The sequence below is a fragment of the Polyergus mexicanus genome, unplaced genomic scaffold (assembly GCF_030449975.1).
Source record: "Polyergus mexicanus isolate NDT 795.1 unplaced genomic scaffold, iyPolMexi1.0 SCAF_9, whole genome shotgun sequence".
In the NCBI taxonomy this organism is placed as follows: Eukaryota; Metazoa; Arthropoda; class Insecta; order Hymenoptera; family Formicidae; genus Polyergus; species Polyergus mexicanus.
The window spans coordinates 1,577,885-1,604,907 of record NW_027223329.1 but is presented as its reverse complement, the minus strand read 5'-3'; the positions used below and the strand labels follow the sequence as shown (position 1 = coordinate 1,604,907).

Here is a 27,023-nt window from a genome sequence, read left to right as displayed (position 1 = left end):
TAACGGGCGAATTCTATAATTTCCTTTCTTGTATGTTTCTCTTCTGAGATTCCTGTTCTCTCGAAAGGTTTTTGTCCTTTTGTCTTCTTCAGACTGGAAGATTTTCTTTTTCTTTTTCATTTTCCATTTCCTTTTCAAGGATCCGTGAATATTACGCTCGTCGCTTTCCGTATAGAGTTAAGATGACGTTTTGAAGAGCAATTTTTTACAGTAATTTAAAAATAATATAGCTTTGTGTGTGTAACACTTTTTTTTTTATATGGCGCGTGTACTTGGCACCTTTTTTTACCTTTTTAAAGAGAAAGGTAAATTTTTAGGGATTATAAAAGATCTACATCTCGATTTAAACAGTAAATTATATTCTAGATTTAACATATAATTTTATTTAATCTTTATATCTGTAGGTATTTCATATATTATTCTTACAGTATTTATCTTTTTATCTGCATGCGAGAATGAATAAATAACTAGATAAAATTTACAGCAATGCAATTGCAAATGCGTGTTACAATAGGCTTATTTCTCTAACTTTATAACATCAGCATAACCCACTTATTCATATCGGCAATATTAATCAAAATGGAAACGTTACTACTCGGTACGTACTTGTCTCGAGAAGATATTCACCGTCAGCGAACAATTGCGTGAGTTGCGACGACAATTAATCGATATTAATTGTGAGTTTGTAACTGTCGGTTGAGATAAATAAAAGAAAAGGATAATAATCATTCACTCGCTATGTCATCGCGCAATTGATAGATGTAAATTAATATGCAATATTTACGAGTCGAAAAAAAATTCTTTCCGTTTCGCATGCAACGGACGGTTCGAGAGAATGCCTATGTGTATGCGATGAATTCAGGTTCGTTATTCATCGTCCTATAGATTGCTCCGTGGTGGGTTTCGGATAGACCCATGGGTTCGGTGCGTACGCCGGCCTTTGAGGTATCGGATAAACGGTAATGGCTCCGGATGCGACTGGACCGGGAGTTGGTATCGCGTCCGCGAATGCTGCGAGAGTCATTAAAGCTGTCGCGACAAGGATAACGATTTTTCTCAACGAAACCTGAAAGCGAGGATACAACATTTATGATGATATAATGCATGACTTTTAATGGCGCTTTGAAACTTTTCGCAAAAAGGAGAGAAAAAAATTAACTATTTAATCTATGATTAAAAACACGGTATGTCTCTTTTAAATATTTATTTTTAAATTAATAATATTGATAGTCGTTGGCAATGCGCATGGACGCGATATATCGATCGTTCCTTATGCGCAGCATCTTTTATGTATCAGGATGCTGAAGAATAATTGGGTTTTTTTTTTTTGCAATTATATTATTTGGGTATTCGAGAATTTTGCGACAGTTTAGTCCGAAGTGCGATCTAGTCCGACTAGTTTTGCCTGTTTTTTAATTGATTAAAGCATGATTAGGATAGTATTTTTTTCAACGCGGCTCTCATACTTCGTTCGGTTGCGTGTGCAAATGTTGACGCAAAAATTCATTTTCCGCCAGACATCTTAATATGGTGAACTTTTACCAGTTTTGCGAATTGTCTAAATTGCTACTCGCACGGATATAAAAAGAGTACCGTAGATTATGTTACTTTCTCTGGGACTATTCTAACTATGCAAATTGTATTAGTTCAAGTAATAAATAAGTCGAATAATATAAATGCAATATGCGGCACTGTTTTCAATAAAATTGCATCGCAATCATGATTGAGTGAAGATTTATTGCGAATTTATGAACTGTCATTGCAAATCCACGATCATTAATTATAATCATGGGTCGAAAGTTCTTTATTCGGATGATAGATCTGTGCGTAAATCATAAAATAGTTCATGTGCAATATAAATATAAATGTGTGTGTGTGTGTACGTGTGTGTGTGTGTGTGTGTATGGCATTTGAATCGTGAAGCAAAATTTATGGATCATATGTGATGTCACGTCACATATAATGATGGATCTGTTTTCGTCAAAATATTTCGTATGCAATATAAATATAAATGTGTGTGTTTGACATTTGAGAGCAAATTGTGAAACAAAGAAAATCGATCACAGTAATTTTATTTCATATTTATTTTTTGAGTAATTTTATAACGTTAGTCACTCTCAATTTAAATAGACGTCATTAAAGGGATTAAGGTAATTTTATTTTCTTGGCGATTTAAAGACAAATACATTCGAGGAAAAATGATCGTTGCATACTGCATCATAAATCGCGATCATTATGCAATGTTATTAAAGGTTGCAAGGCACGCTATATTATTAATAGCTACATTTTCGCGCGAGAATATGAAATAATTCGATTAAAAATAACAAGATATACAATTGAGTTCTTTTTTACATAGTCATAATCACCGATAATCAGATAGAAGTCGGTAAGTCTTCGTGGCAAGAATGTACAATCAGCTGCTCGTTTTTGAATGCAAAAATCGTCGGTGTGCAATTTAAGTTGGAATCAACCGCGTACCAGGAAAGAGAAAATCGAGAGATCTTATTTAATTCGCAAGTTAGTTCAGCGGAAGCGGACAATCAACAATGGAGTTAGCAATTTAAATAATGTATTCTCTGACTTTATCATTCTTGCTATTATACGATCGCCACACACTGTGATTTTCCCTGTTTACGCGCAAAATCCGCAATTTCGTATTAATAGAATCAATGAATGAAGAAATCGAGAGGAAAACTACTAATTATAAATTTGAAAGCTATACTAGATATACTATAATACGTATTATATTGTATGAGCATATGTTTTTTGTATTTGGAAAATTAATTTAAAAAAAATTTTGTTATATTTAAAATCTTTTAACATTTTGCGTCTTACTTTCTTTATTAAAACCTAAATTTAATAATATATTTTACACACGCGATATATAATATATACCTAAGTTTAATGAAATTAAGTTTCTTGTTTTTATATATATTTATCAATATTTTAAATTCTTTTAACAAAGAATTTGAGTCGTGTCGCATAAATCATTTATATCTTTCTTGCTTATTTTTCGCAAAGTTTTACATTTATATATATTATTAAAAGACGTAGCTTATCGTGTAATTGCTAATATTCTCTGTATATATTACCATGATATCGAAGATCTCGATGTTCTTTGACGAAGCGATGCTTGAGGCGAACAGTACGCATCTTCGAACGTTAGCAGACTTTTTATACCGGTAGATTATGAGAGGTGGACATTTGGGTCAGGATACGCGTGGGAAGCGATATCGCCCGTATGTCGCGCATATTCAAGGAAGTTCAAGGGATCGACCAGATGTTCGTTTTCATTCACACCGGTTCTGCATTCACAGTATTCATTACACAGACGTACATTGATTGGGTAAATAGATCGTGAAAGGAAGACGCCAATCTACATTTCTATCCGCGATGATGTTAGATTACGTAATTAAATATATATATATATATATATATATTTCTCTTACGATATCTTTAATTTAAATACGATTAATAGTATGCTAAATAATTTTTGCGAGTGACCTAAATAAAGAATCGATTTTGTATCGTTTATAGTTGTGAAACTCGAGAAAGTTGCTGTGTATAAACATGTCGCACTTCTTATGTCGCTTATTTTTCACGTTATGACATAAGATGCATATAACTGAGATATTGATAGACGAGCGTGCAAGAGGAAGCTTAATGATTATTTCATGTGGATATTTTTTTTATATTTGATGATTAGAACTGTATTTTTTTTTAAAATCAGTTCCCAGAGGACAATACTTTATGTATCGAAAATGCTGAGCAACAATTACCCAACAGTCCTTGACATGCTTGCTGTGTTTGAACGTGTTGAATGCTAATGAATATGATGGGTTTCCTAGAATCTTCTTAAACATAGTGTAAATGTAAACCGCAACTTTGAAAACAAATCCCGTTTTACTGCTGTTTGTATTAACAATAAACTTCTTGACGAAGATAATTTCATTTTAGCAAACATTTTCAGAATTTCAAGGAGAGAGAAATATAATATATATATCAAAATTGAATTGTAAATCGATAATCGCTCTCAAGTAATTATAAATGAGAGAACTTTAACTTAGCAGGAATTTAATACAAATTTATTTAGCTGACAAAATATTCTCACTCGACATCAAAAAGATTGCGACAAATCAATGACAACAAGTCAGATTGTTAATTGGAGAATATTGCTTTTATTTATATCGCATAATATTTGAAATTGGAGGATTTGAAAATAAATAATAGGACATCTTGTATATGTAAGAAGCGGTACATTAAAAAAAAAAAAAAAATCTTAGTGCTGTTTTTTTCCAACTATGTCGACTTTGACCTTAAACAGCAAGATTGATCTTGCTAATGCTTTTTCTTTTCGCGCATATTCGCGTCATCACGATGTTAATGAATTTTTATTACGTAATTTTTAATTGCGATTTCATTTCACGATTCATGTAATTATGAGTAAAATGGCTTTGAGGATGAGAGCATTTAAGGATAAAAGGGAAGTTGTGATTAATTATTATTAGATAATTAAATCCGCATACAATTTGCTTTTTTATTTTCGATGAGTGAAGGATCAACAATATAGAAAATATAATTTTTCATCGTTTAATCAACATTTATGGTAATAGAAATTTGTTTTATAATTGTAGAAAATATAATAAAAATCTAATTATATATTACTAATATATTGTTAGATAATACATATATCTAATAAAATCTAATTTTAGAAATTTAATAAAATAATACTATTATATCAGTAACGATTTGAATTCATATACAATAAATTATATTGATGCAATTACACAGAGTTTAGAAAATCTCAGTTTATGGAAACAAAGGTCTACAAAGTAAAACGTTTAATACAATTAAATTTTTACATTCAGAATTACTTTAAATATAACATTATTATATAAGTTGTATATATATACAACTTATATATAAAAGATATATTGTATATACAACATACATATAAAAGATATATACTCCAATATTTTTCTTTCGCAAAAAAATATAAAGAGATATTTTCATTTCGCGTGTTATTTTCTATATTTATGTGTGTCATTTATATTCTATCGAAATATCATCTTTTTATGCACTTAAAATATTCTACTTATAATAACAATTTACCACATACGAGCGGATTAATATGTATGGTAATTAAGCTATTCTAAAAATAAAGCTTTATTACAAGGCTTGTAAGAGCTGAAATTTGATATTATTTTCTCTAAAATATAACGATATATAGAGATATGTCGATAGACGTATTTAAGCATATTTAAAAAAAAAACAAAAAAACATAAAGTCTAGTAAATGCATCTTGTACATATTTCTTAAAATGATCAGATAAAACGATGTTAACAAGTTATGATCTTTGATGCGTTACTTATATATGGCAGTTTCAAACATATCTTATTGTACGCTCTCTCTGAGAAGTTGGAGATCAAGTTACCGTCACGCGGTTATATTACTGGAAGAGTTAGCTTCTGAAGTATTCGGTAACGATGGAGCCACAGCTTCGTCATCGGTGTAATCCTGTTGTTCGGTCGCATGTTTAGACCAAGATGTAAATTGTATGAGGCTGAAAAAATAGCTCGTTAAAATTAGATTATTTGAATGGGATGGGCTTTTAAATTTTTAAATTTGTTGTTTAATTAGTTTTTTAATTTTTTAATTAAGAAGATTTTTTTAATTGTGAAATCATGTCTCAAGCGTTTAGGAAAATTAGAGAATTCACTTACAAGATAAGCAGAAGCACGGTAATCTGCGTGGCGAACGTCAACCAATAAAATGAGCTCGGTGCGGTCTTTATCGTGGCGTTGTACAATTGAGAGTACAAAGTGCCGCTGAAGAGCGGGACCGCATTATCGCATACGGAGAGCATCGCGAATATTTTTCCTAAGAATTAGCGTGATACAATTACTTTTTTTTTTTTTTTGGTCGCGCCACAGGAAAGAAAAATACCCAGAAATGGCGACGTCGAATTGAAACCGATTTGACAGATTCGAATTTTTAGGATAATATTTCTATTCTTTATTTGTGAAAAAATCGGCGCAAAGCATTTCTTTTGCACATTTAAAATATCAAAGATTGAAAATATATAATTGTGTATTAATCTCTCAGGAAATCAGTTTCAAACCACGTGTGAAAAATTAAGCGCGACAAATATTCTTACGCGTACCTCGCTCTTCTATGGATACAAGTTTAGAAGTCATGGATCTGAGTACAGGTGCTACCACGGGACCTAACGCAGCAACAGCAGCACCTGCAGAACGATTATTATCATAAATAAATTTCTAATTATTTTTAATATATACGATATGTATATTATCATTTATATGTATATATCGTCAGTATTATTTGATTCGCATTATGAGTGTAATAATATTTTATATTTTTGGAGATAATTAGAAATTTTAATTTAAAAAAAAAAAAAAAAATTGTTATTTACCTACGTAAAATAGTTCCGATCGGTTCGCTAATATAAATACTATTCTTCCGGCTGCATGCGCTATTGCTCCAATTGCTACGATGAATGTGTCTCTCATTCCTATCAATTTACTCATTATAGGCACCCCGATGAGCATTGCTGTTGGAACAAAGTTATTTTCAATATGTTGCATTTTATCCCTTCGTGTTTCTAATAATATTTATATTATTTAAAAAAATTCAGATGTATATATATATATATATTTAAGTATATCTTAAATAATATTTATATTATTTAAAAAGATTCATATATTTCATTTTTAATATTATTAGAAACACAAAGGAATAAAATACCTTATGCGAATAATCAAATCTTTTACGAAATTGAATAATTTCAATCTTTCGCGCGATAAGGTTGTAACTTTTTTATTATTATTCAATCAAGATTGTAATTATGGTGAAAGCGAAAGTTGTCGATTTCAATAAGAAATATCTCCTTTCATCTGCGCGCGTCTCTCAATAAAATACATCGCGAATTATACATTGCGATGAGAGGATTCACGAAATGTCGAGAATTCAATTCGACACATCACGCTCAACTGACCTAACACGAAGAGAGTCGATTGGAATGTTTTGAAGTTACTGAAGTCTGTCACGTTCCATTTGAAGATTAATGAAGTATACATCTGACTCTTGGGTTTTTCGTCTCTTTGGAAGGTATAGAGGCACATTGCGAGCAGAAGAAACCACAGGTGGAGTTTGCCGTGATTGAGCCTCGGCTTCAACAACGTTCGCATCGTCGTGGCGACGTGTCTCGTATCGAAAAAGTCCACCAACAAATTGGTGGCGGACAACGGTTGCTGACGTGGTGACGTTTGCCATTTAAGCCACACGAGCGAATATATAATCGCCAATGTAAGCAACGTAGCGTTTACGATGAACATGATCGTATAGGATGAATTGACCAAATGACTGAACACATAAGATCCAAGCGCGATTCCTGCAAAAGAGAAAAAATATGACTCATCATTCAACTGCAATTATTAAATTAAACAATTTAATAAATATATTTATTTTATATATTTGTGAACGTTCGTAAAATGAGCAAGAATAAATGATCAGCGTTTAATTAATAAATGTCGAAGCGAGGCAAAAAATTTCATAATAAATATGCAGTTCTTATCTAAACAATGTAAGAATCCAGAGGATGTGTTAAAAATTTGCATCCTTCGTGAAGTTCTTTTTTAAGGAGACGTAAATATAATAATTATAATACTTTCTCCGAGCGGATAATTTTTTTCAAGAGCGAGCTGGGCCTCACCCGATGGCATCGTGCTGAGATAAATGACATCTAGAATCGTGATCCTCAGGGTTCTCTGTTGCACGGAGGATACGTCCGATATATATGCGAAGCAGCTGCCGAAGATTGCAACATCCCCGCCCAGCAAACTCATTGGCAGGGTGGCCGTGTACACCACCATGTTCAGCTTCCAAGTATCCATCATGGAATTGATCACGACCATGAAAGAGTAGATGAATTTGCCCATCAAACCGAGGACGAGCGGCAATTTGCGTCCGCGCCGATCGCTCCAGTTCCCGTAGAACATTGCCAAGATAATAGGCATCACGTGCCCGGCGATGTCGTTCCATTGATGAAATTCCGAGACGGTTATCTGCAAGATAATTTTTTTTAATAGACTATGATTGAGAAGTGATAGTCTATTATTAATTCGATAGTGAAAGTGCTGAGTTATGAGAGACACATTCTTAGTTTGCGACGTAAAAAGGAGAGAATTCGAAAAATACGAGTGTACGCAGAAATACGCAGAAAAATTGCTTGCTCATTCAGTTTCATAAGCAATTAGGCACATCGAGCAATCTTATCATTAATTTTATTTGCGATTATTAGATTTCATTTTTGTGGATTTCATTTAATTTTCTGCTGTTAACGAATAAGTTTTAGTAAAACAAAGGATTTAACAAAAATATACAAAGGGATATATGTGCTCTTTTTTTCTCGGGAATACTTATTAGATTTATCGAAATACAATGTTCTACATACGATGTGTTTATCTTGTACAAATATTTAACTTAATAATTATCTCAATAGCAATTCCATTTTCATCTGCCGTTTATCTTCGACCAATAAACAGATAAGATAATTACACACATTTACATGTAGAAATATTGCAAATTATCAAGGCAATTACCAAGTTGAATATTTGCACATGAGTTGCCATTTATAGTCGAATCCGACAATCTCACAAGTCGTTATTACTATTGTTCTGATACTTTAATAATGACTTTTTCTCTCTCTCTCTCTCTCTCTCTCTCTCTTTTTAGATATAGTACATAATAATTTTTACCTGCACTTCGGTCTTTATCGCTTTATTATTGTCATCGTTCAACTTTGAGCAGATTTCTTCCGAATATCCGTGATCCACCCGGCATGCTTTATGCCTAAAAAAATCTTGCTCGACGATGGATGTAAACATGAACGCCATCATGTAAAGCCACATTGTCGGCTCTACTGATGTATATTTTATCCATCCAAAGAATTTTCTGCATTCTCTGTTTCTGTGAGTAGATTCCACCCGTGGTATCGCCTGGAAATTATAAAATGCATATTAAAATATAATCGGACAAAGTAAAAGAAAATCGTCGATTCATTCTTTTGGCATTTGTAGCAAACGTAAAATTATAAAAAAATTTATAGGAAACTATTTATGTATACGGAAGCTGTTTTTAGCTAAAATTTAAATAGTCAATATAATTAAGAAAGTATAATAATTGACGATTTAAAATTTAAGCCATAACATTTATAGTCTATGGAATGCTACAGTCATCTAAACAAGTATCATCCTTAATTTTCTCGATAATTATATTTATTCTATTGAATAATTATAATTATTCAGCTAAGTTAGTTAATGATTTATATATATTTTTACATATAAATTACATCTTAAAACATTCTATAGTACGCTCTAAGATAAGAATTATTGTATACGCAGAATATATCAACCCTTTGCTTCCGTTTAGCTTTTGTTTCAATATCGTTGCCGCGATAACTGGTTTTAACCTTTTGATCTTGCAGCTATCGAATCCCTCGGTTACAAGTAGACAGCAAACATTAATAACATTCTTAGTATAAATGATTTTATAAGCTTATGAGACGATCGAAATAAATACAAGTATGTTTGAGAGAAAATATCTGCCAACTCTCTAGTTATTGAAGAAAGCTATAATTTTTTTGTCAATATTACTTTATTTATTTTACTGAAAAATTAACGATGGAAAAATATATAAATGATCGCAATATGTATGCAACGTTATCGATAATATAACTAATAATATAAAAGTTTAAGAGTTTTAATTCTATGAAATTTTTGTAAAACAATTATAAAATTATAGAATTCTTAGAAGGCTCGATATTTAAACACGATATTATGCGCGCTAAACATACATCATGGATCGTTACTTGAAAGCAGCTGCTTTTCATCTGATCGCCTTTTTCTTTCAATTACAAACCTGATTCAGTAGCTAAGCTATCTAGTCTTTTTAGCAATCACATATCATATTTTCCTCGAGACACTGTATTTAATTAAACTTTTTAGCTCACTGTATTATATCAATTGCTTATATCGTTCATATCGTTATGTTTTAACGGGATTGGATTAAACGTATATTATGGAAATTAGATGAACAAAAACAACATGGACTTACCTCATCTTTAATATCGCTAATAGCCATTACGGGTTTCGCCATTCTTCTTTTTATTAAGAGATCCCCTCTTTTTCTACACACGAGCACTTTTTCGACTCTTCGACTCCTTTTTCTCAAATCGACTGTTTTATATATTCATTATTTTTGCGAAGACCGTTCCTTTACTGCACGGCTCGCAAAATGTAGTCACTTGCATTCTCGCCTGATATTTGTTGCGTGAGTTAATTCTTTCTGCGATGGAGTTAACGGGAGTTATTTATTTGTATGAAGATTGCTTACCAGTATTAAACCGGCTTAGTTATGACTTTCGTTATCGTTTGCAGAAGCGCGTATCTGCCGTTTAGAGCGCTAAAACTCGAGGTCTAAAAATTTATTTATTTATTTTTCTTTTTTTTTTCTTTTTTTTTTCAATTACATAATTGCTTGAATGTCTGACGTTATAATTCGCGCAGCGAATCTGATGGATAGTAGACGAACGATATCGATTATCCGCGATATATTCTGCCAATATAAAATTGTTAGTTTAGCTAAAATATTGTACACGTTTTTGCATTGCGTTGCGTTGCGTTGCGTTTATAGCAAATGCTGTGTTCGAGTTCGCTGATTAAGATCGAAAAGTAATTTCGTTGAAGACTTCCAGTATCGATATAAACATTGAAGGAAACGCTTCATAAAATAAAATTTATCTATTGCCATTTTAAGTTAATTTCATGAGCGCTTGTAATCAGGTCTTTTTAAATAATCGAAGCGATTCTTACGAAAATGAGATAATTAGATGAAAATTAAATTCTTAGCTTTATTTTACGAAATGGTTACTGAGAAATCTCGTATGTTTGTGTGTGTTGTATGGGTGCGTGACGCGTGACAGCAGATACGCGCTTGTTTATTTCATAACAGAATATATTTATATTTATTTATCATATCATTAGCATGAGATAATGCGTTTGAAGACGCATTAGATTATTATCTGATTAATATTCTAATGAAAGATGCGCATAATCAGAATTATACAATGTCACTCGAAGTATTTTTTTGTTATTATATCGATATGATAACAGTGTAGATATAAATATATAAGACAATTGTTTTTAATCTTTCAAATTTTTTGTTAATTATATTTTATTAAAAAAATCGATAAAGTCGATATAATATAGATAAATAACTTCAAGATATTGATTTGTTATTGAGTTTAGAAAATATGGTACATACGATGGAATATAATAACGTTTAAGTACAAATAAAAAAAATTTATAAGTGAAAAAGATTTATATATATATATATATAGTTTTCAATATCATAATAAAAAACAAATCGTCATCTTTTTGTATCGATTAATACAAGTTATATAAATTCGGGTTTAATATTAGAAATATCATATTTGCACGTTTGATATTAATGTGTTGTTTATACGAGTGATTATACAAGTTTATAATATCGTAAAATTGTTATTTATATGTTTGATTCATCCACAAGCTTTTGTAAGTAAAATAAACTTTTTTTAAATGAAAATAAATTTATTAACGTGCGCGAGATGTTGTACATAAATAGTATTCTTTTTTACTAAACTCAAATTCTAATATTACTCTTTTTTTTCATTGATATTTACCGATAAAACGATACTATTCGATCAGACGCGACTCATGACAACTGTATGCGTAACCGGCGCGATATCGTTCGCCCATGTGATTCGAAATAATATTATGCAAGAGATAGGTATTTTTGGCGCGTAAATAATGTACATGCAACTGACCGGCAATCTACCACGTCCACTCTCGTGCAACTGGCGTTCTTCGTCCGTCTGGGTTGCCTTATTGAAGAAGAATTTATATAATCGGGCTCTCCGGGTCTTGACAATATTACACAATCACTAGATAATTCGGCCAGTGACGTGCGAGATCGCATCGTGTGTCAGATATTGCGACACGACACGTGCACTTTACGCCGTTCAAAGCATTATCGACTGATATCTACGGGCAAACACGTGTTTTTCCAAGTATTCACGACGGTATCTTGTACCCGACTGCAGTCAGAGTCAGAGCGGCTTTCGTCAGGTTGGCCATTCTCCCAGTCACTAAAATAAGCTCGGCGACATCTCGCGGCGCGAAAAGGTCTGAGAAATTGATTTTCAAAGATTTTCTATCAAAAGTATTTTTAGTTTTGATGATTCTCTCTAAGTTAATCATTTTGCGTTCGAATTTCGAGCAAAGAGATAGTTTTTTTGAAAACGCTAGTTTAGATATAATAGACTAATCAGAATTTTGCGTGTGGTTGGCACTTGTCGGCACTACAAAGTATTGATTTAGACCTCGGTTTCCGTGGGAGATTTGAAAGAGCCAAGCATACCGCTGCTTGAATTTACAACGATATTATCATTGAACGCTATAAATTATTACAAAATTTGAGGTTTTTTTTTTATAGCTCCTTTAATAATTTAGTTGGTTTTCTGAAAGATTAAATATGATAAACGCAATTAAAAGATATAAAAAATTGTACTTTGAAACTTTTATTTTATTTAAATATTAGAATTGAATAGTTATCAATTTTTCAACACTTAATTTTTTTCTTTATTAAATTATGACATTATAATAAATTAATATATATATATATATATATATAATTATATTTTACATCAGATTTATTTATGAACTTTCGTTGTATATGTCAAAATTGATATAATAATATTTCGTAATATCACACTGAGAGATCCATTTTGTCGGATGAAATAAAATTTGTTTGAATCAACTAAATCTCGTTTGGATATGGGCAAACAAATCCTTTAATTAATACAACAAAAGAATTTAGTTTGGAAATTTGGTAATACTAACACACAAATTTGGTTCAGTGAACAAAATTATTAATTGTATGTAAATCAAATTTTTGGTTGTTTTTTATTTTAATTCTGTTCACTGAATCACATTTGTGTGCTAGTATTACCAAATTTTCCAACTGCAGTTACATTTGCTTTTGTTACGTCAACCAAAGTTTATCCATATTCAATAAGAAATTTATTTGATAGTTGTCTCTTGTGATACGATAAGAAAAAGATACATAGATTATATTCTCCATCTTTTCAATTCTCTCGTCGTTAACGAGAGACTAATCAGTATTTTCCGAACAGATGAATCCGCCATGATTGAAGATGCACCGCATACTGCACATCACACTGCGCTACATCACAATTGACTGCGCAGTGACACATGAATGCGCAAAATAGCTTATGATATTCAACTAAACGATTTAGTTGAAGTAAGAAATACAATTATTTAGAACGCGATGAGATGAATGAGTTTGTTATCGCAACAATAAAATTTTATTTAGATTAAACAACTCCATGCAAACAAAATAGTTTGTTAGTGTAACATTTAACTTCTTTCCAATAACATAATTTTTCTTAAATAAAACCAATCAACAAAATGGTTCAACCAAATAATTTTGTTTTATTTAACGAAATGGGTCTGTCAGTGCACTTACCGATAAGTTAAATTAATTGCTGTTTGAACTATTTGTTTGATCTATTCCGTTGCACTTTGAACTATTCATCAAATAATGATGAAACGTAGATCTGGTCTATAAGAAAAACCGGTTTCTCGCTAAATGGGTTAACTGGAAAGGACTAAACTAGTTTGCGTTGTATCATTTTTATTGCGATTTTTATGAAACACAAAAAAGATTTACTCGAGTCATCTTTTGCTTTTGATATAATAAATGTTATATGAAGACGATGCAATAAATTATATAAGAATTATATAATAAATTTTGATCGAGATCACAGATCAAATAATTCGTGGATAAAATTACATATATTATTATCTGAATTATATTTCCTTTCTGAAGAAAGCTGTAATATAGGAAAGGAGGAGAAAAATTCAACAATGTAGTTTTATTAAAAATTTATTTTATATCATCAATGTCTGTTAATCACGGCGCACGATTATAGCTAATGATATAGATGTGTGTTTTCAGTAAAGACTGAACTTTAGGCCATCGAAGTTACATCAACATTATTCTTGGATAATAAATAGTCTTCGCTTCTTGTCCTATTTCTCGTGCATTTTCGATTTTATCTAGCAGACTCTCATAATCGACCTGTATCGTTACGTATTGACTATAAGACCGACATTCTACCGACGTCGTTAACGAAGTTTCCGCGTTTTACTGTCGTAGGCAAAAAAACGTTACGCGGACGTTTGGATAGGGACACGCTCTCTCTGCTCAAGGAAACTTGTTCCAATATGTCGATTAGCCCATTCCAAAATTCTTCCATATACTTTTTATCGTATTAATTTTAACAGCTGTTAACACACTGTCGACGAGTTATTAAATTTGTCGTTTACACCACTTCAATTGTTTGTCTATAAAAAAAACTGTGTAGCGTCTATTAATTTTTTTGACATCTGATATTTCTTTAAAATATGTGAATGGTTTTTCTTTCCTTAAAAAATTTCTTTAAAAAAGATGAATCGCTTCATCGAGCTTTAGACATTTTTCAAAAATATTTGTGATAATAGAGTATAATTCTCGTCGACAGGATCAATGGCTATCATCATTATATTTGGACAATTCACTTTTAGACGCTAATAGGCTCCTAGATTGTAACATGTAGTAAATGGACTTGTGACGTAAGAGCTTACTTCGATATAATGCGGTGTACAAATAAGTTCGAGTTAACATGGATCATTTGTGCTAGGATGTTGCCTTGATGCTTTTGCACATGGAGTTAACGATCTGTCACTAAGAAGGTCGTGAAGAGAACCACCAAAACGCTCGCCAACCATCTCCCAGCGGACTCGACGTTGGCCTCATTTAATGGCTGGTTAATGCTGATCCCGGTATAAAAAGTCACAATACGGTTACTTTAAAGACCAGCGTTAGAATCTGGTACACCGCGCATGTCACCATCACGAGCATCACTAGAACCGGAAACAGCTATAATCATTGATAGTTGCCAAGTATATTTAGTCGCGTATTATCTCGCCATTTAATCAAAATTGTCCTCTAAAAGATATTTTCATTAAAAATCACTTTTTTTTTTCTTTTAAGTTAAGCTTTTTAAATGTTAGTAGAGAGCGATGAACGTCGCGTATTTTTAATCATATTATCCTAATAAAATTCCATTCTTTTAATTGCTAGATAAAAAAAATTTAACGTTGATTATATAGAAATTAAAATTTTGTTATTAAAAGATGATTATATATTCGTCAATCTTGCGCGGTTTTTTTTTCCGCCAAAATTAAGGGAAAAAAATATTAATCTCTTTTGAGATTATTTGAAAAATTGTTATTCATTTATTATTCGTGTGTCTTGTATGATTTCGCGAAATATCAAGTGTCTCGGGTTCCGCCGATTTACATTACACTTACGTCGCCGAAAAGGATATAATCGCATATGCTGACGCTGTCACTGCTCTTTTTCGGTATTCTGTGTACGGTGGAATTCTCGTCCAGCCATTCCGCAGCGAGAAGCAAAGTGTTATTGCTGACGCAAGCCTTTATACAGGGTGACACGCTGAAATCTCCGTAGCCGGAGCGGCGCGGCGCGGCATCTCGCAGTGCGCACTCGCCAACGGCAGATCAATGTGTGTTAAATCGCAAATTTCTCTCCGCTCTCTGAGAGGATAAGGATCCACACGGAGTGTGCCTTTCCTCTTCTCTCTCGACGGTCGGTTACGGGTACGATGTCGTTATAAATTTACCCGTCGATTTTACAACGGTATCAAATGCGTCTGTTACGGCTAGATAGCGTGCAAATGACAGCTTCTGTGGTAAATAGATAGATATTTAGAGATATACACATAAAAATAGAAAGAGAGAGAGAGAGAGAGAGAGAGAGAGAGAGAGAGAAAACATTTGCATAAAAATATTTATATATTTAAAAAACAATTATACTATTTTAATGGTATATCAAAATTGCTATCATTTTAACATAATATAGAAGATGTAGAAATATTCCTTATATATTTAAATAACATTTTACTTTAACATTTTTTTCTAACAATAAGTTTATAATCTTATTTTAACTCTCTTATATATCTGACACAGTATGATTCTATTTTTATTCATTTACATGCGTGGCAAGAAAATGTATAATATTAGATATCGGAATTTAATCCGGTATGTTATTTTTTCCGATATCGGTTATTTTTATTGTATATACTAATGTGCGTATCAAGTTTAGATTATATATAGATTAAGAAGGTCTCTCTCGGTCTTGATAAATAATATTATCAATGCTTTATAGTTATCCTAGCGGACATTAAGGCCTTTATCTTTACTATGCTTATCAATGATCAACTATAAATAAATTAGATCTATCGATCGTTAGAGCATATCGATATGTTGTAGTTACATTTTCTATATATAGCTTCCTATTTTTTACCAAAAGTATTCGATTCATTACTATGAATAAAAAGAATATTGTAAGGCAGCTTAAGATTGTTTAAATGTTGATCTTATTTACTTTTCCTTTTTGACACAATAAAAGTGATCCCTAAACAGGAATGAGTTATTAAAGCCAGCACAAAACATATATTTAATAGATGAATATCATTTCTTAAAAAGTCATCAAAGAAAAGAACATTTATGATTTATTAATAGTAGCAAATCAAATATGATCATGTCATATGATTACTTATCCATTCATATTTCACTATTGTTTCAATTAAAAAATTTAATATAGTTATATGTGCTTTTTTCAATCATCAAAACCATATAAATTAATTAAATATTAATTATAATATTAAATATCAAAATTTTAAGTCTATTTGTAAAATAGAATTTGCTATTTGTATTATAATATTCACTATTTTGCCAATCTGTTTTTAATTGTATAATAAATGTGTTATGTTTCTTTACTTATATATATACTCTTATGACTTTCTCTCATTATTACTTAAAACGTTAAATTAGATATATAACTCCTAATTTTTTATTTTTTATAAATATTCTCTAATGTAAATAATAATTTTGTTATTTCTAATGCTTTTTAAATATTTTAAATATTTTTTTATAAAAATTTATAGGGGGATTATAAATTAAATATTGCGTCAATAGTTTGATTGATTTTGTAAATAATATTTATTAGATAATGTGTGTGCTTACGAGTATTAGGTAACATAATGTACTCTAGGGTCCTTCATAGAAGGCGTACAAATCATTGTTCCAGCAATGTCTTCTAGATATAACGTAGATAAAATTGTCGCCGTTGCGATCGTCTTCGTCCTTGCGAAATTCGGTTTGTTACACAAAGAATTTTTTTTTTTTTTTGTTTTTTGTTTTTATGATTGGCATCTAAAATCGAATCTCTTTTCTTCGTCAATGTGTCACAAATCACTTTTCGCATTTATCAAATGGCGTAATAATTCGTATTATTTGCAAGCTTCACTTTTTCGCGCGCACGCGCGCGCAAAATGTTTTTTTTAAGTATATTTCTTTAGATGCTTATCTTTTTTACTTTTTTTTGGTAACGATCTTCTTTACTTGTACATATATATATCGTATATATATTAGGTGTACAACTTTGCTTCCGCCGTTTTCCTATAGATGGCTTTAGCGGTAAGTAGTGGTCGAAATAAATAGATCATAGACGTCATGCAATAAACTTGGGCATCTGTCAATATAACCCCATAGAAACATTAGTCGATTTGTGTCTGCGTCATAAAGTTATTCTCGATTGAAAATGTCAGTTTACGAGCCAAATTCTCGTCATTTGCGGGAGGTTTTAATTTTCTGCTTCAATATGAAGAAATCTGCGGCTGAGGCTCGTCGAATGCTCTCAAATACTTTTGGTGAAGCCGCTATTAGCGAAAGAACGTGTCGTGAGTGGTTTCAACGCTTCAAGAACGGTGATTTTCACGTCGAAGACCGGCATAGCGGTGGAAGAGAGAAGGTTTTCGAAGATGCAGAATTGGAGGCATTACTTAACAAAGACTCGAGTCAAAGTCAAAAAGAATTGGCACGATCATTGGGAGTGACTCAACAAGCAATTTCAAAATGTATAACCAGTTTTTTACAATAAAGCCTCGAATTTTGGAAAAAAAACGGCGGAAGCAAAGTTGTACACCTAATATATATTGCTGAAAATTCAACAATTATCTATTAGTAATAAGGAATCGAGTAAAAATGTTGCTGATCATTGCTAAAATGCTTTATAGTACTTGTTGTGAAATTGAATTTCATAGCAGAGTAAGAGTATCTAATTAATGTAATGCAAGCCGCTTAATTGCAGGAGGCGAATTATGCTATATGCTTCGACAAGTCAATGCGCAAGATTAAGAGAAAATTCTTTTTGCAAACTGCCGTTGCGATAATGGTCTGACTTTATCATCCGCGGACACGGGATCGTGGATTAATTAATACGATTCGATTTTATTGCCGCAATTCACGATCTACACGACATACACGACGATCGACTCGACGCTCTTCCGGATCATTTCTAACATCAAACCAACCGAAATGTCTAAAATTAGTTTATACACGATCTAAATTTACTTTTCTCACTCTCTAACTAAAACTGCTCTCAAGTAAATGTATCACTTATAAATATTTCCCTAAGTTTGTCAGAGCCGGCGAGCGTGCGCTCGAAAAACGCGGCCCGATCTTTTTTAAAAAATTCTCAATTAGTTCATTCCTATTCTCTTTGCATTCTCGCGCGAGTTGTTTCTCATTTATACATTCACACACACACACACACATTTTTTTCTTGCTCTCTTTTGTTATATAGGATGCACCAGAACTACTGCCACTCTTTTTTTTTTTGTAAGAATTTTTTGATCAATTTATATCCTATATCCCATTCGTTTTTAAAATCAAAATATCAAGGCATCAATAATTTTTGATAGAGTTATATAAGCGATTAAAAAAATGAGAAGCTTTTTCGTTAATACTTAATATAAAATCTTATTTTTTTACTTTATTTTGAGATTTATTATTTTAATTATTATATTACTTTAACAATCTTAATCTATATATATATATATATAAGAGATTTACTTACATATATCAAAATATCTAATATTCTCTATAGTATTTAATATTAAAAAAGTTATAAAAGAGAGAGTATATGGGCTTAAAAGTAATCAAAAAATTGTAAATAAAAAGAATGGCAATAGTTTTTTTACTTGGACATCCTATGTATATATAGTATATATTTATCTGTTCTTATATGGATAATAGCAAATGAGTTAGCCTCATGCACGTTTTACATCCGCAAGTACATCGATGTCTAATCTGCATAGATATTAATGTAATTACGCACATATCAGTATATATTTATAATTATTTCATAGGATGCCGTGTACATGTGTGTTTATGTTTCTCTTTTTCTCACTTTCACCTTTTTTCTTTCTTTCTTTCTTTCTTTCTTTCTCTGTTACTTTCTTTTTCTCTTCATCTTTCTCTTTTCCTCTCTTTGATTGTGTGTAGGTGTGTATATTCGCGTATATATATGCTATGTTTCTTAGGTAATAGGTATCAATAGTGTCTCTTGTTTATAGCGTTAAGAATTAATTTATTAAAACTTTCTCTATCATCTTCATTTTTATAGTCTCTTTAATCATTTCTGTCCATGCATTAATTCTTGCAATGTATCTTTATCGCACGGATCTCAAAAATCTTTCTCGCTTTCGCTTACTCTCTTTCGTTCTTTCCCCTTCTCTCTCTCTCTCTCTCTCTCTCTCTCTCTCTCTCTCTCTCGCCCCGTCATATAGTTAAATTTTTTTAAAAACTTTTACACGCTGTATATAGTCAGATCGAACAGCTCGAGGCATCCTTCTGATTGTACTTGTATTTGTTGATAATGAGATTTCCATTAAACGCCTCCTACTCTACCTTTCGTTCCCGAGTTTTCGCAACGATAAACGGCGATACTCTCCAGAAACGGCGTTTCCGAAAGTGCTCTAACTCGTAATCGTCACATTTTTCTAGGATTCATCTCGAGCGTTCAACAAAGTGATAAATCGAGAATGCGAGCGTTTCGAATGTCGAAAGTTTCTCGTCGTATCTTCTTGGAAGTTTACTGTAGAAATTTACAGCTATATCCCCTCTTGGATCAACTTGTACGACTTCTCGGTATCGATTCGACTCCGTTGTTTATGTCGGTAACAATTTTGCGTCATTTCAAGAAGATCTCGAGAACCTTGGTGTCAAGAGAATCTTTCGCGGATTTAAATTATTATTTTATAATATTAAAAAAAAATATTAGATCAGGATGAACTTGGCTAACGAAGAAAGAGTCTCCGTAGCGATAAAGTTTCTGTGAAAAGTAGAAAATTTAATAACTTACAATAACGTCATAGAAACTGATTCTCCTTACATTATTGAAGTGTCAAGAAGCGCACGTGCAAGATCCGTGAGACGTTATTAATTTTTTAAATTAATAACTTCGTCGACATAACGGGCGAAATCGGTCATTTAATAGAGATTGAACGACATTTGTCTTGCTCGCATTGCTCGATGTATCGACGTTTGACCGCAAAACTTTTTTCGCGAGTAGTTGGGAGTACATAATTCTCGCCAGACGAAGTGAAAAATCGTAGCTACGGTCAGAAACGTATTATGGTCTCTCGAGTACAGTACGATTACTGATTCGCTCTTTCTGTCTGTTATACGGAGTATCTCAAAACTATCAGTATTTTGATTACGACATCATTGTATATGCAGAGCTGATTTTTAACGAAAATCTCACGAAATATAATTTTTTTCAATTTTACGACATAGGATGCCGCGATAATTAAAATTTTATTGAGATAAAACCGGTTTATGATTTTATTATCACTTTAATGTTGAAATTTTACTTCTCAATAATTATATTTTTTCTAGAACTTACAATGATGATTAAATTAAATATTAATATTTCGAATGTGTTTTTTTTTTTTTTTTTTCCCCTCTTATCTTGCATATGCGGGTGCGTATGTGTTGCCTTTCTGATACCTATTATTGAAATATATTCCGATAATTTTGGGATACTCTGTACGTACACTTCACACATAATCATGATTGGATATATTCTATTTACATGCACGTCTTGTCTTATTAAACTCGCCCGTTGTTGTGCGTTTAGACATGTCATTATTAATTATATATAATATAATAAGTATAATATTATATATTAATCTGAGTTTCTAGGCAGTTGTGTGTTTTATGTTATATATGTTAAGATTTATATAGCTAAGATTTTTCTTTTCCTCCTTTCGCCATTGTCTTTATCTTTCTGTCTTTCTCTCTGATTTTTCTTCAATTAAGTCATCTTAGAAAAAATTGATTCTACGCACATACGTGATTGATCATTTCTACTTGTTAGGTTTTACAAAATGAACACGTTGATCTATCGAAAGAATAATGATCGAGCTGTTCGAGAAAACAACGTTTACATCCATCTTTTTCAATTTGATTTTTTAATATCTCAAGTAATAGAGTCTGGTCATAAGACAAAATCTATATTTCAAGGCAAACAAAACTCGATGATTATAGATTGTCGAAACGATACGAGACACGGATATATCGATGAAATTCATTTCGCGCGCAAATAATTGACGTTATTCGGATACGATTCTTCTCGCGTTCTTCTCGAAGCGCTCGAAATTATTCCGGTCTTTGATGATTCATCTTTTCTCTCGTCTCGCTCACAAGTCTTACTGATTCATACACGCTCGAAATGATTACCTATGATCTTGATTCAAGTCGATTTTTAATATTTGTCTCGGCATCTACTCGCGTTTACGCACGCGAGAAGGAAAGATCTAATAAATTATTTATAAAGAATAATTGTGACAGTCGCATTTGTTCATCTAAATGTGATTAGTTACGAGGGTCTATATTACGGAAATACTACGGAAAGAACAGTATGTATGTGTCTCCTCTCCCCCTGATGTCCTAATTGGTGGTATTGAGCAAAGTGCCGTAATTATGTACTCGTTAAACTTACTCCGTACGAATTAGAAATTATGCGTATCCTCCTATTGGTCGTTTATGCTACTTAACAGTAGTCTATCTGGCGATTACTTGCGTTATTACTGCTAAAATATATGTAAAAGGGAGTTTGCGTCTCGCTAATATCGATTAAAATTGTAAACTTTTTTTTTAATAATTTTTAAAATTGTATTCGCTAGATCTCTCTTGGGATAAATGCATAGGTTTATTTCGAGGGAAAAAAGGATTTTTTTTTTGCTGAATTGAGATTTAAATGCAGTCGCGGGGAAGAGTACAGCCAACGATATATTTTTAATTAATGACTAAGCTTTTTAGACTCTTCTAATGTTGCAAAAACATGTTTCTCGTCAAGAGTTTAGTTCTTTGACAGTTCGTGCGGACGAAAATTCCGTTGCTCGTAAAATAACGCCGCGAGTCATCGAAGGCATCAATCGTTTTGCACAATACACAAATGTGTATACGCGCGTATGCTTGTGCATTAAGAATATTAAGTAAAGTATTTACGTATGGAGAAGTTTCTCTCGTAGATGTACGGTCCACGATAGATTATATATATAGCTATGTCTCTCGTCGTCTTTGCTACGAATCTATCCTTTGCTATCAATATTAACGCGATATTACAAAGTTGTAATTTGAAGATTTCGGCGCATCTAAACTACTAAATGCACACGCTTCTCTTCTTGCATTGTCTCGCAATTCGTTCGATTAAAGTGATATGATGATCGGTTGAGCTATACTTCTTTCTATAAATTTTTTTGTACAATTATAGAAGGAGATTTATGTTTTGTAACAGAATTCATGCGTGCAAAATAACAAAATTTAAGCACTTTCTTCTGTCTTTATTAGACTTTGGAAATATTTTTGAAGTATCTTCTACAAACTGTCTTTCTTCTATCTTTTATTATATATAAAAAGCATCTTCATATGTAGTTAAACCGACTATTATATCAGTTTAATGAATCATTGATCGTAATGTATCTATATCTTCGACTCGTAATAATCGTACGTACGCGATTTTTTTCAACGATACATCTTCTCCCTTCAGCGACGCGTTCCGATTTGTTTAGGTGGAAGCACGAAATGTTTCACGAGGCCCGCGGAAAATATCACAGTCCTGAGGAAAGTCACGAAACTATTCGCGACGCATCCAGGAGTTGTTGGTCGTACAGCTATTTTGAAAGTAGCATGAGTCCAAGTTTGACGCGTCCTAAATTCTGTAATACAAATTCATGCAATGTATCCGTAAGTTCTTCTGAAAATTCTTCCACGCCATTTTCAATATTAACAGTTTACGTAACACGACTTGCGAAGAATATAGGTCGCGTTACGCGTTGCATGAGATTTGTAAAACTGATTTTCTTCTCAAAGCACTTATGACTGTAGGACGATTCAGAGCGACGGTTCGTGCAATCGGTGCAGCAAATGAACAGTGGAACTCGAGCAAAATGTAATGGCGTAACATCCAATCCATTATGCTTTGATAAACTTGTCCCCGTAAATATGTAAAAATATTTTATTTGCAAATCATAATTGGCAATTCTTCAATCGTAATTATTGAGTTGTCAATTAAAAAAAAGTGTTACTATATTTTTGAAACTGAAAATAATGCTCATAGATGTAAATCATAGATGTAAATCAATGTCTTCGTAATGTTTAGCATAAGCGTGGCTCGGCAGTGTTTAATATCGGCAACAAATCATGTTATGTATATAAGCGTAACCATAATCAAATAGCATGAAATTATGATACGAGCTGCGTGTTGAATAGATTTTGGGACTAGTCAACATTCTTTGGCAAATTGATTCGATTGAAAATGTCAAATGATGCCTTTACAATAGCATGTATTATCTGGAATTAATTTTTGACACAGTAAAAGTTAGTTTAGTCAGTTAATTTCCGTGTGAGAGGTGAAAATATAAAAGCAATGCGAAATTAATACAAAAATCCGATTCATTGCATTGCTATTAATTACAGAAGCTTGTAAAAAAAAAAGTTTTTTTATTTTTATTTTTATTTATTTATTTTTTTAATGACACGTGGAAGCTATTTTCGGAATTTTCAGTTAGAAACTTGGTATCTGTCTCATATTTCTAATTTTTTCCTTGGAGATTTCGTTATATTCGCACATTATAAGTGCACTTGTCTCGACCGTTATATATTATATAGGGCATTCTAAAACTGTACTGGCAAATGCCATTGATAGCGAATTCATTGACAAACGTGGAGTCATTTCTCCTTAAAAACTAATATTAATAATTTCTCAATTATAAGCAATTGGATATATAAGTAATTTTTTGTATATTATATTCGAAGAGTACAAATAGGTATAACGAAACTTTTTTTATTCGAAGTATATTTAATTTTAAACGAATTTTATATATAAGAAGAATTTTCATTTAATATTTATTTAATGTTGCAAATTAAAAAAATTTAAGAATTTTTATCTAATTATGTTTATTGTATGATGGTAATGTCGTTTATATTTGTTCTCGAATCGAATTATAAAAAATCATGTAATCGGCTGCAATGATAATCTTGCTGCATTCAAATATGTACTTCGTTTTAACGCCAGGAATTTTATACGATTAATCACGTATAATTGTCATGTACAATCTGTCCGTATCCTTGCATATTTAACTATGCTATATGGCTGTCTGATTCTGTATTTTATTAATCTAATATGTGGAAATATCGTGTGCTGCGTGTGCTGTAAACGCGTATGAAGAATCAGGCGGCCATAATTGATACGAAGTGTGCGCTGCAAATTTAGTCTTTATCTTTTTCAAGGAGAAATTTTTGAGAATTTTTCCGACCGTCTTGCGATTCATAAAATAACTTGAATATAAGCTGGCTACATGTCTTTGTGAATTTACTTTGTGCGCAAAAAAAAAAAAAGGTTTATAAAGCGAAAGTTATGAAATCGTGATTAATGCTTTTATTTCCGTGTGTTTTCTAATTATTATTTATTTCAAGTTAGAATATATAATACGGCATGTATAAAGCATGTGTGTGCTTTAATGGTCGTGATGCAAATTGCGAAATGACGAATACGTATGCGAATTATTAAGTTAAGTTTGAAGTCTGGACGGAAATGCCTGACAAATAATCGCAAAATCATGTCGATTAATTTATAAGCGTGCAAGAAATACGGAGTTAAAAAGAACAGTCATTAATCTTTCTTTAATTATTAGTAACTTACTATGCTTGTCCAATATTACAAAATTAAATGACGTTTATAAGAGGCGGATAATTATCTTTCAAATATGACCGCAATTTATTTTAACGCGAATGGCTTGGATCTTGACATCTTCTTTCCGAGTGATGTCGCAGGCGAACGAAAAGCTTGTCATCTCAAAAATGATTTTTCCCAAGGATCCTCACGACGCCATAATTTCGAAGAACCGATCGCGTCTTCGCGCTGAATCTTCGTTTCTCGTTAAGGCGCGATGGAGTCCCTGAAGTAGAAGTCGGCAGTTCTTTCGGTGTAGATTAGTTGGTCGTTTCCGTTGGAGATATCCATGGAACCTCTTCTCATAGAATGATATTTTGGCGATTCAGGGCACGCGTTCTTACAGGCTCCAGTAATGCTACGGTACTCGTAGGATCCTCGGCGATCGAGCAAAGTCGAGAAATCCTGGCACGAACGTTCTCAAAGAGGATCAGGATGCGCCGTAGACGCAGGCCGAGTTGTCTGGTGGACTGATCTTCTCCACGGGTAATACCGCCGCTCTGTGCCACTCGTCACGAACCTGTTTTCCGGAAATGATAATGATTGCATACTGTAGCAAGATAAGGGAGCGATAAAGGACGGAATTGACCTACGGTCAATATTATTCGTATATTTTCGGACTTCTTTTCTAAGATCATGAGGAAAATAAGCTTTTTGGCAAAAATATTATCGGGTTGCTACAACGCCTGCTAATTTTTATCTTCAATAGCAGTTAAAGTAATGCTTACGCATTATTTTACTATTATAATTTTTTATTAGTATCTTTTTCATTAATTCTTAAAATTTTTTATTTCGGCTGTATTTAATTTGTTTAAACAAAATTAATTCTCGTTGTTTTTATTTTTTTTCTATATAAGTTTATCTTTTTTATTTTAAATATAAAAATAATTTCAACAAAATAATAAATATAAGATAATAAGATCAATAATAGCATCGAGTTATAACGCGCTCAATTAGCTTGGCAGGAGTACGTAACAAAGAGTGTTAAAACTTTAACAATTGTTCGATAAATTTAACACGCGCGCGATTAATCTCAGATAGTATCCCGAATTATGGACTGTGTCGCTGGGACTCATCGTCATACAGGATTACGTGTTTTGCAAGTATTAACTAAAACGCTTTTTATTTACAACTGTCATAAACGCCCATACAGCACCGCAAGATTGCAACAACATTGCAGCAACATTTTTCTGCAAGATTGCAACATTGCAGAAACATTACGAAATGTTGCTGCAACGTTGTTATGATATTGTAGCAACAGTAAAATGTCCGCCTACAGAAATATTGCAATATAATACTGCAATAAAAAATTATTATCAAATTTTTGATTTTATATAAAAATGGAAACTATTAAAAGAATTCTTGGTCCAATGTCTGAGTCCCCTGTATTGGGGTTATATCATACAATTTAAGCTAATATAAAAATAGTTATTATATCTTTAATCTTATTAGTCTCTCTTTGTAAACTTTATATTGTATAATCATCGTGACTAAAAATTAAATGCGAAATAGATAGCGCAATATGCGCCGCATAGCGGTAAACAAATGAACTAGCGATTATCGAATACTTTCTTCGGAATATTTTTGGAATGTTGCTGTAACATTACTAAAGTTATATTGTAAAATAATGTCTTTGTAATATTTCTGCAACATTAAACTACAATATGCAATATTGCAATATTGCAGCAATGTTGTTGCAAGCTTTAGTGCTGTATGGGCAGTGATCGTAAAAAATA

At 32.1% G+C, this 27,023-nt stretch overlaps 3 protein-coding genes across 4 annotated transcripts in view; 1 reads left to right on the top strand and 2 right to left on the bottom strand.

The window, feature by feature from the left end:
* LOC138936379 (uncharacterized) overlaps positions 1-27,023 on the top strand; it is a 406,360-nt gene that overhangs the window by 55,169 nt on the left and 324,168 nt on the right. The window lies entirely within an intron of this gene.
* On the bottom strand, positions 5,013-12,144 carry LOC138936344 (probable peptidoglycan muropeptide transporter SLC46). The gene is made up of 9 exons (XM_070301660.1): positions 11,885-12,144; positions 10,135-10,365; positions 8,778-9,017; positions 7,733-8,084; positions 7,016-7,411; positions 6,434-6,571; positions 6,164-6,247; positions 5,724-5,880; positions 5,013-5,563 (listed from the first exon to the last, which is right to left on the bottom strand). Exons 2-9 carry the CDS (start codon positions 10,174-10,176, stop codon positions 5,437-5,439), a joined length of 1,536 nt encoding a protein of 511 aa, XP_070157761.1. The 5' UTR covers positions 10,177-10,365; positions 11,885-12,144; the 3' UTR covers positions 5,013-5,436.
* Positions 24,528-27,023, bottom strand: part of LOC138936051 (dipeptidase 1) — a 96,478-nt gene continuing 93,982 nt past the window's right edge. Inside the window, exon 11 of one of the 2 annotated variants that reach the window (XM_070301107.1) lies at positions 24,528-25,807. In XM_070301107.1, the coding sequence (XP_070157208.1) occupies positions 25,718-25,807 (90 nt within the window). In that variant the 3' untranslated portion in view covers positions 24,528-25,717. The remainder of the gene's footprint in view (positions 25,808-27,023) is intronic. The other variant, XM_070301108.1, reaches the window with a different exon arrangement.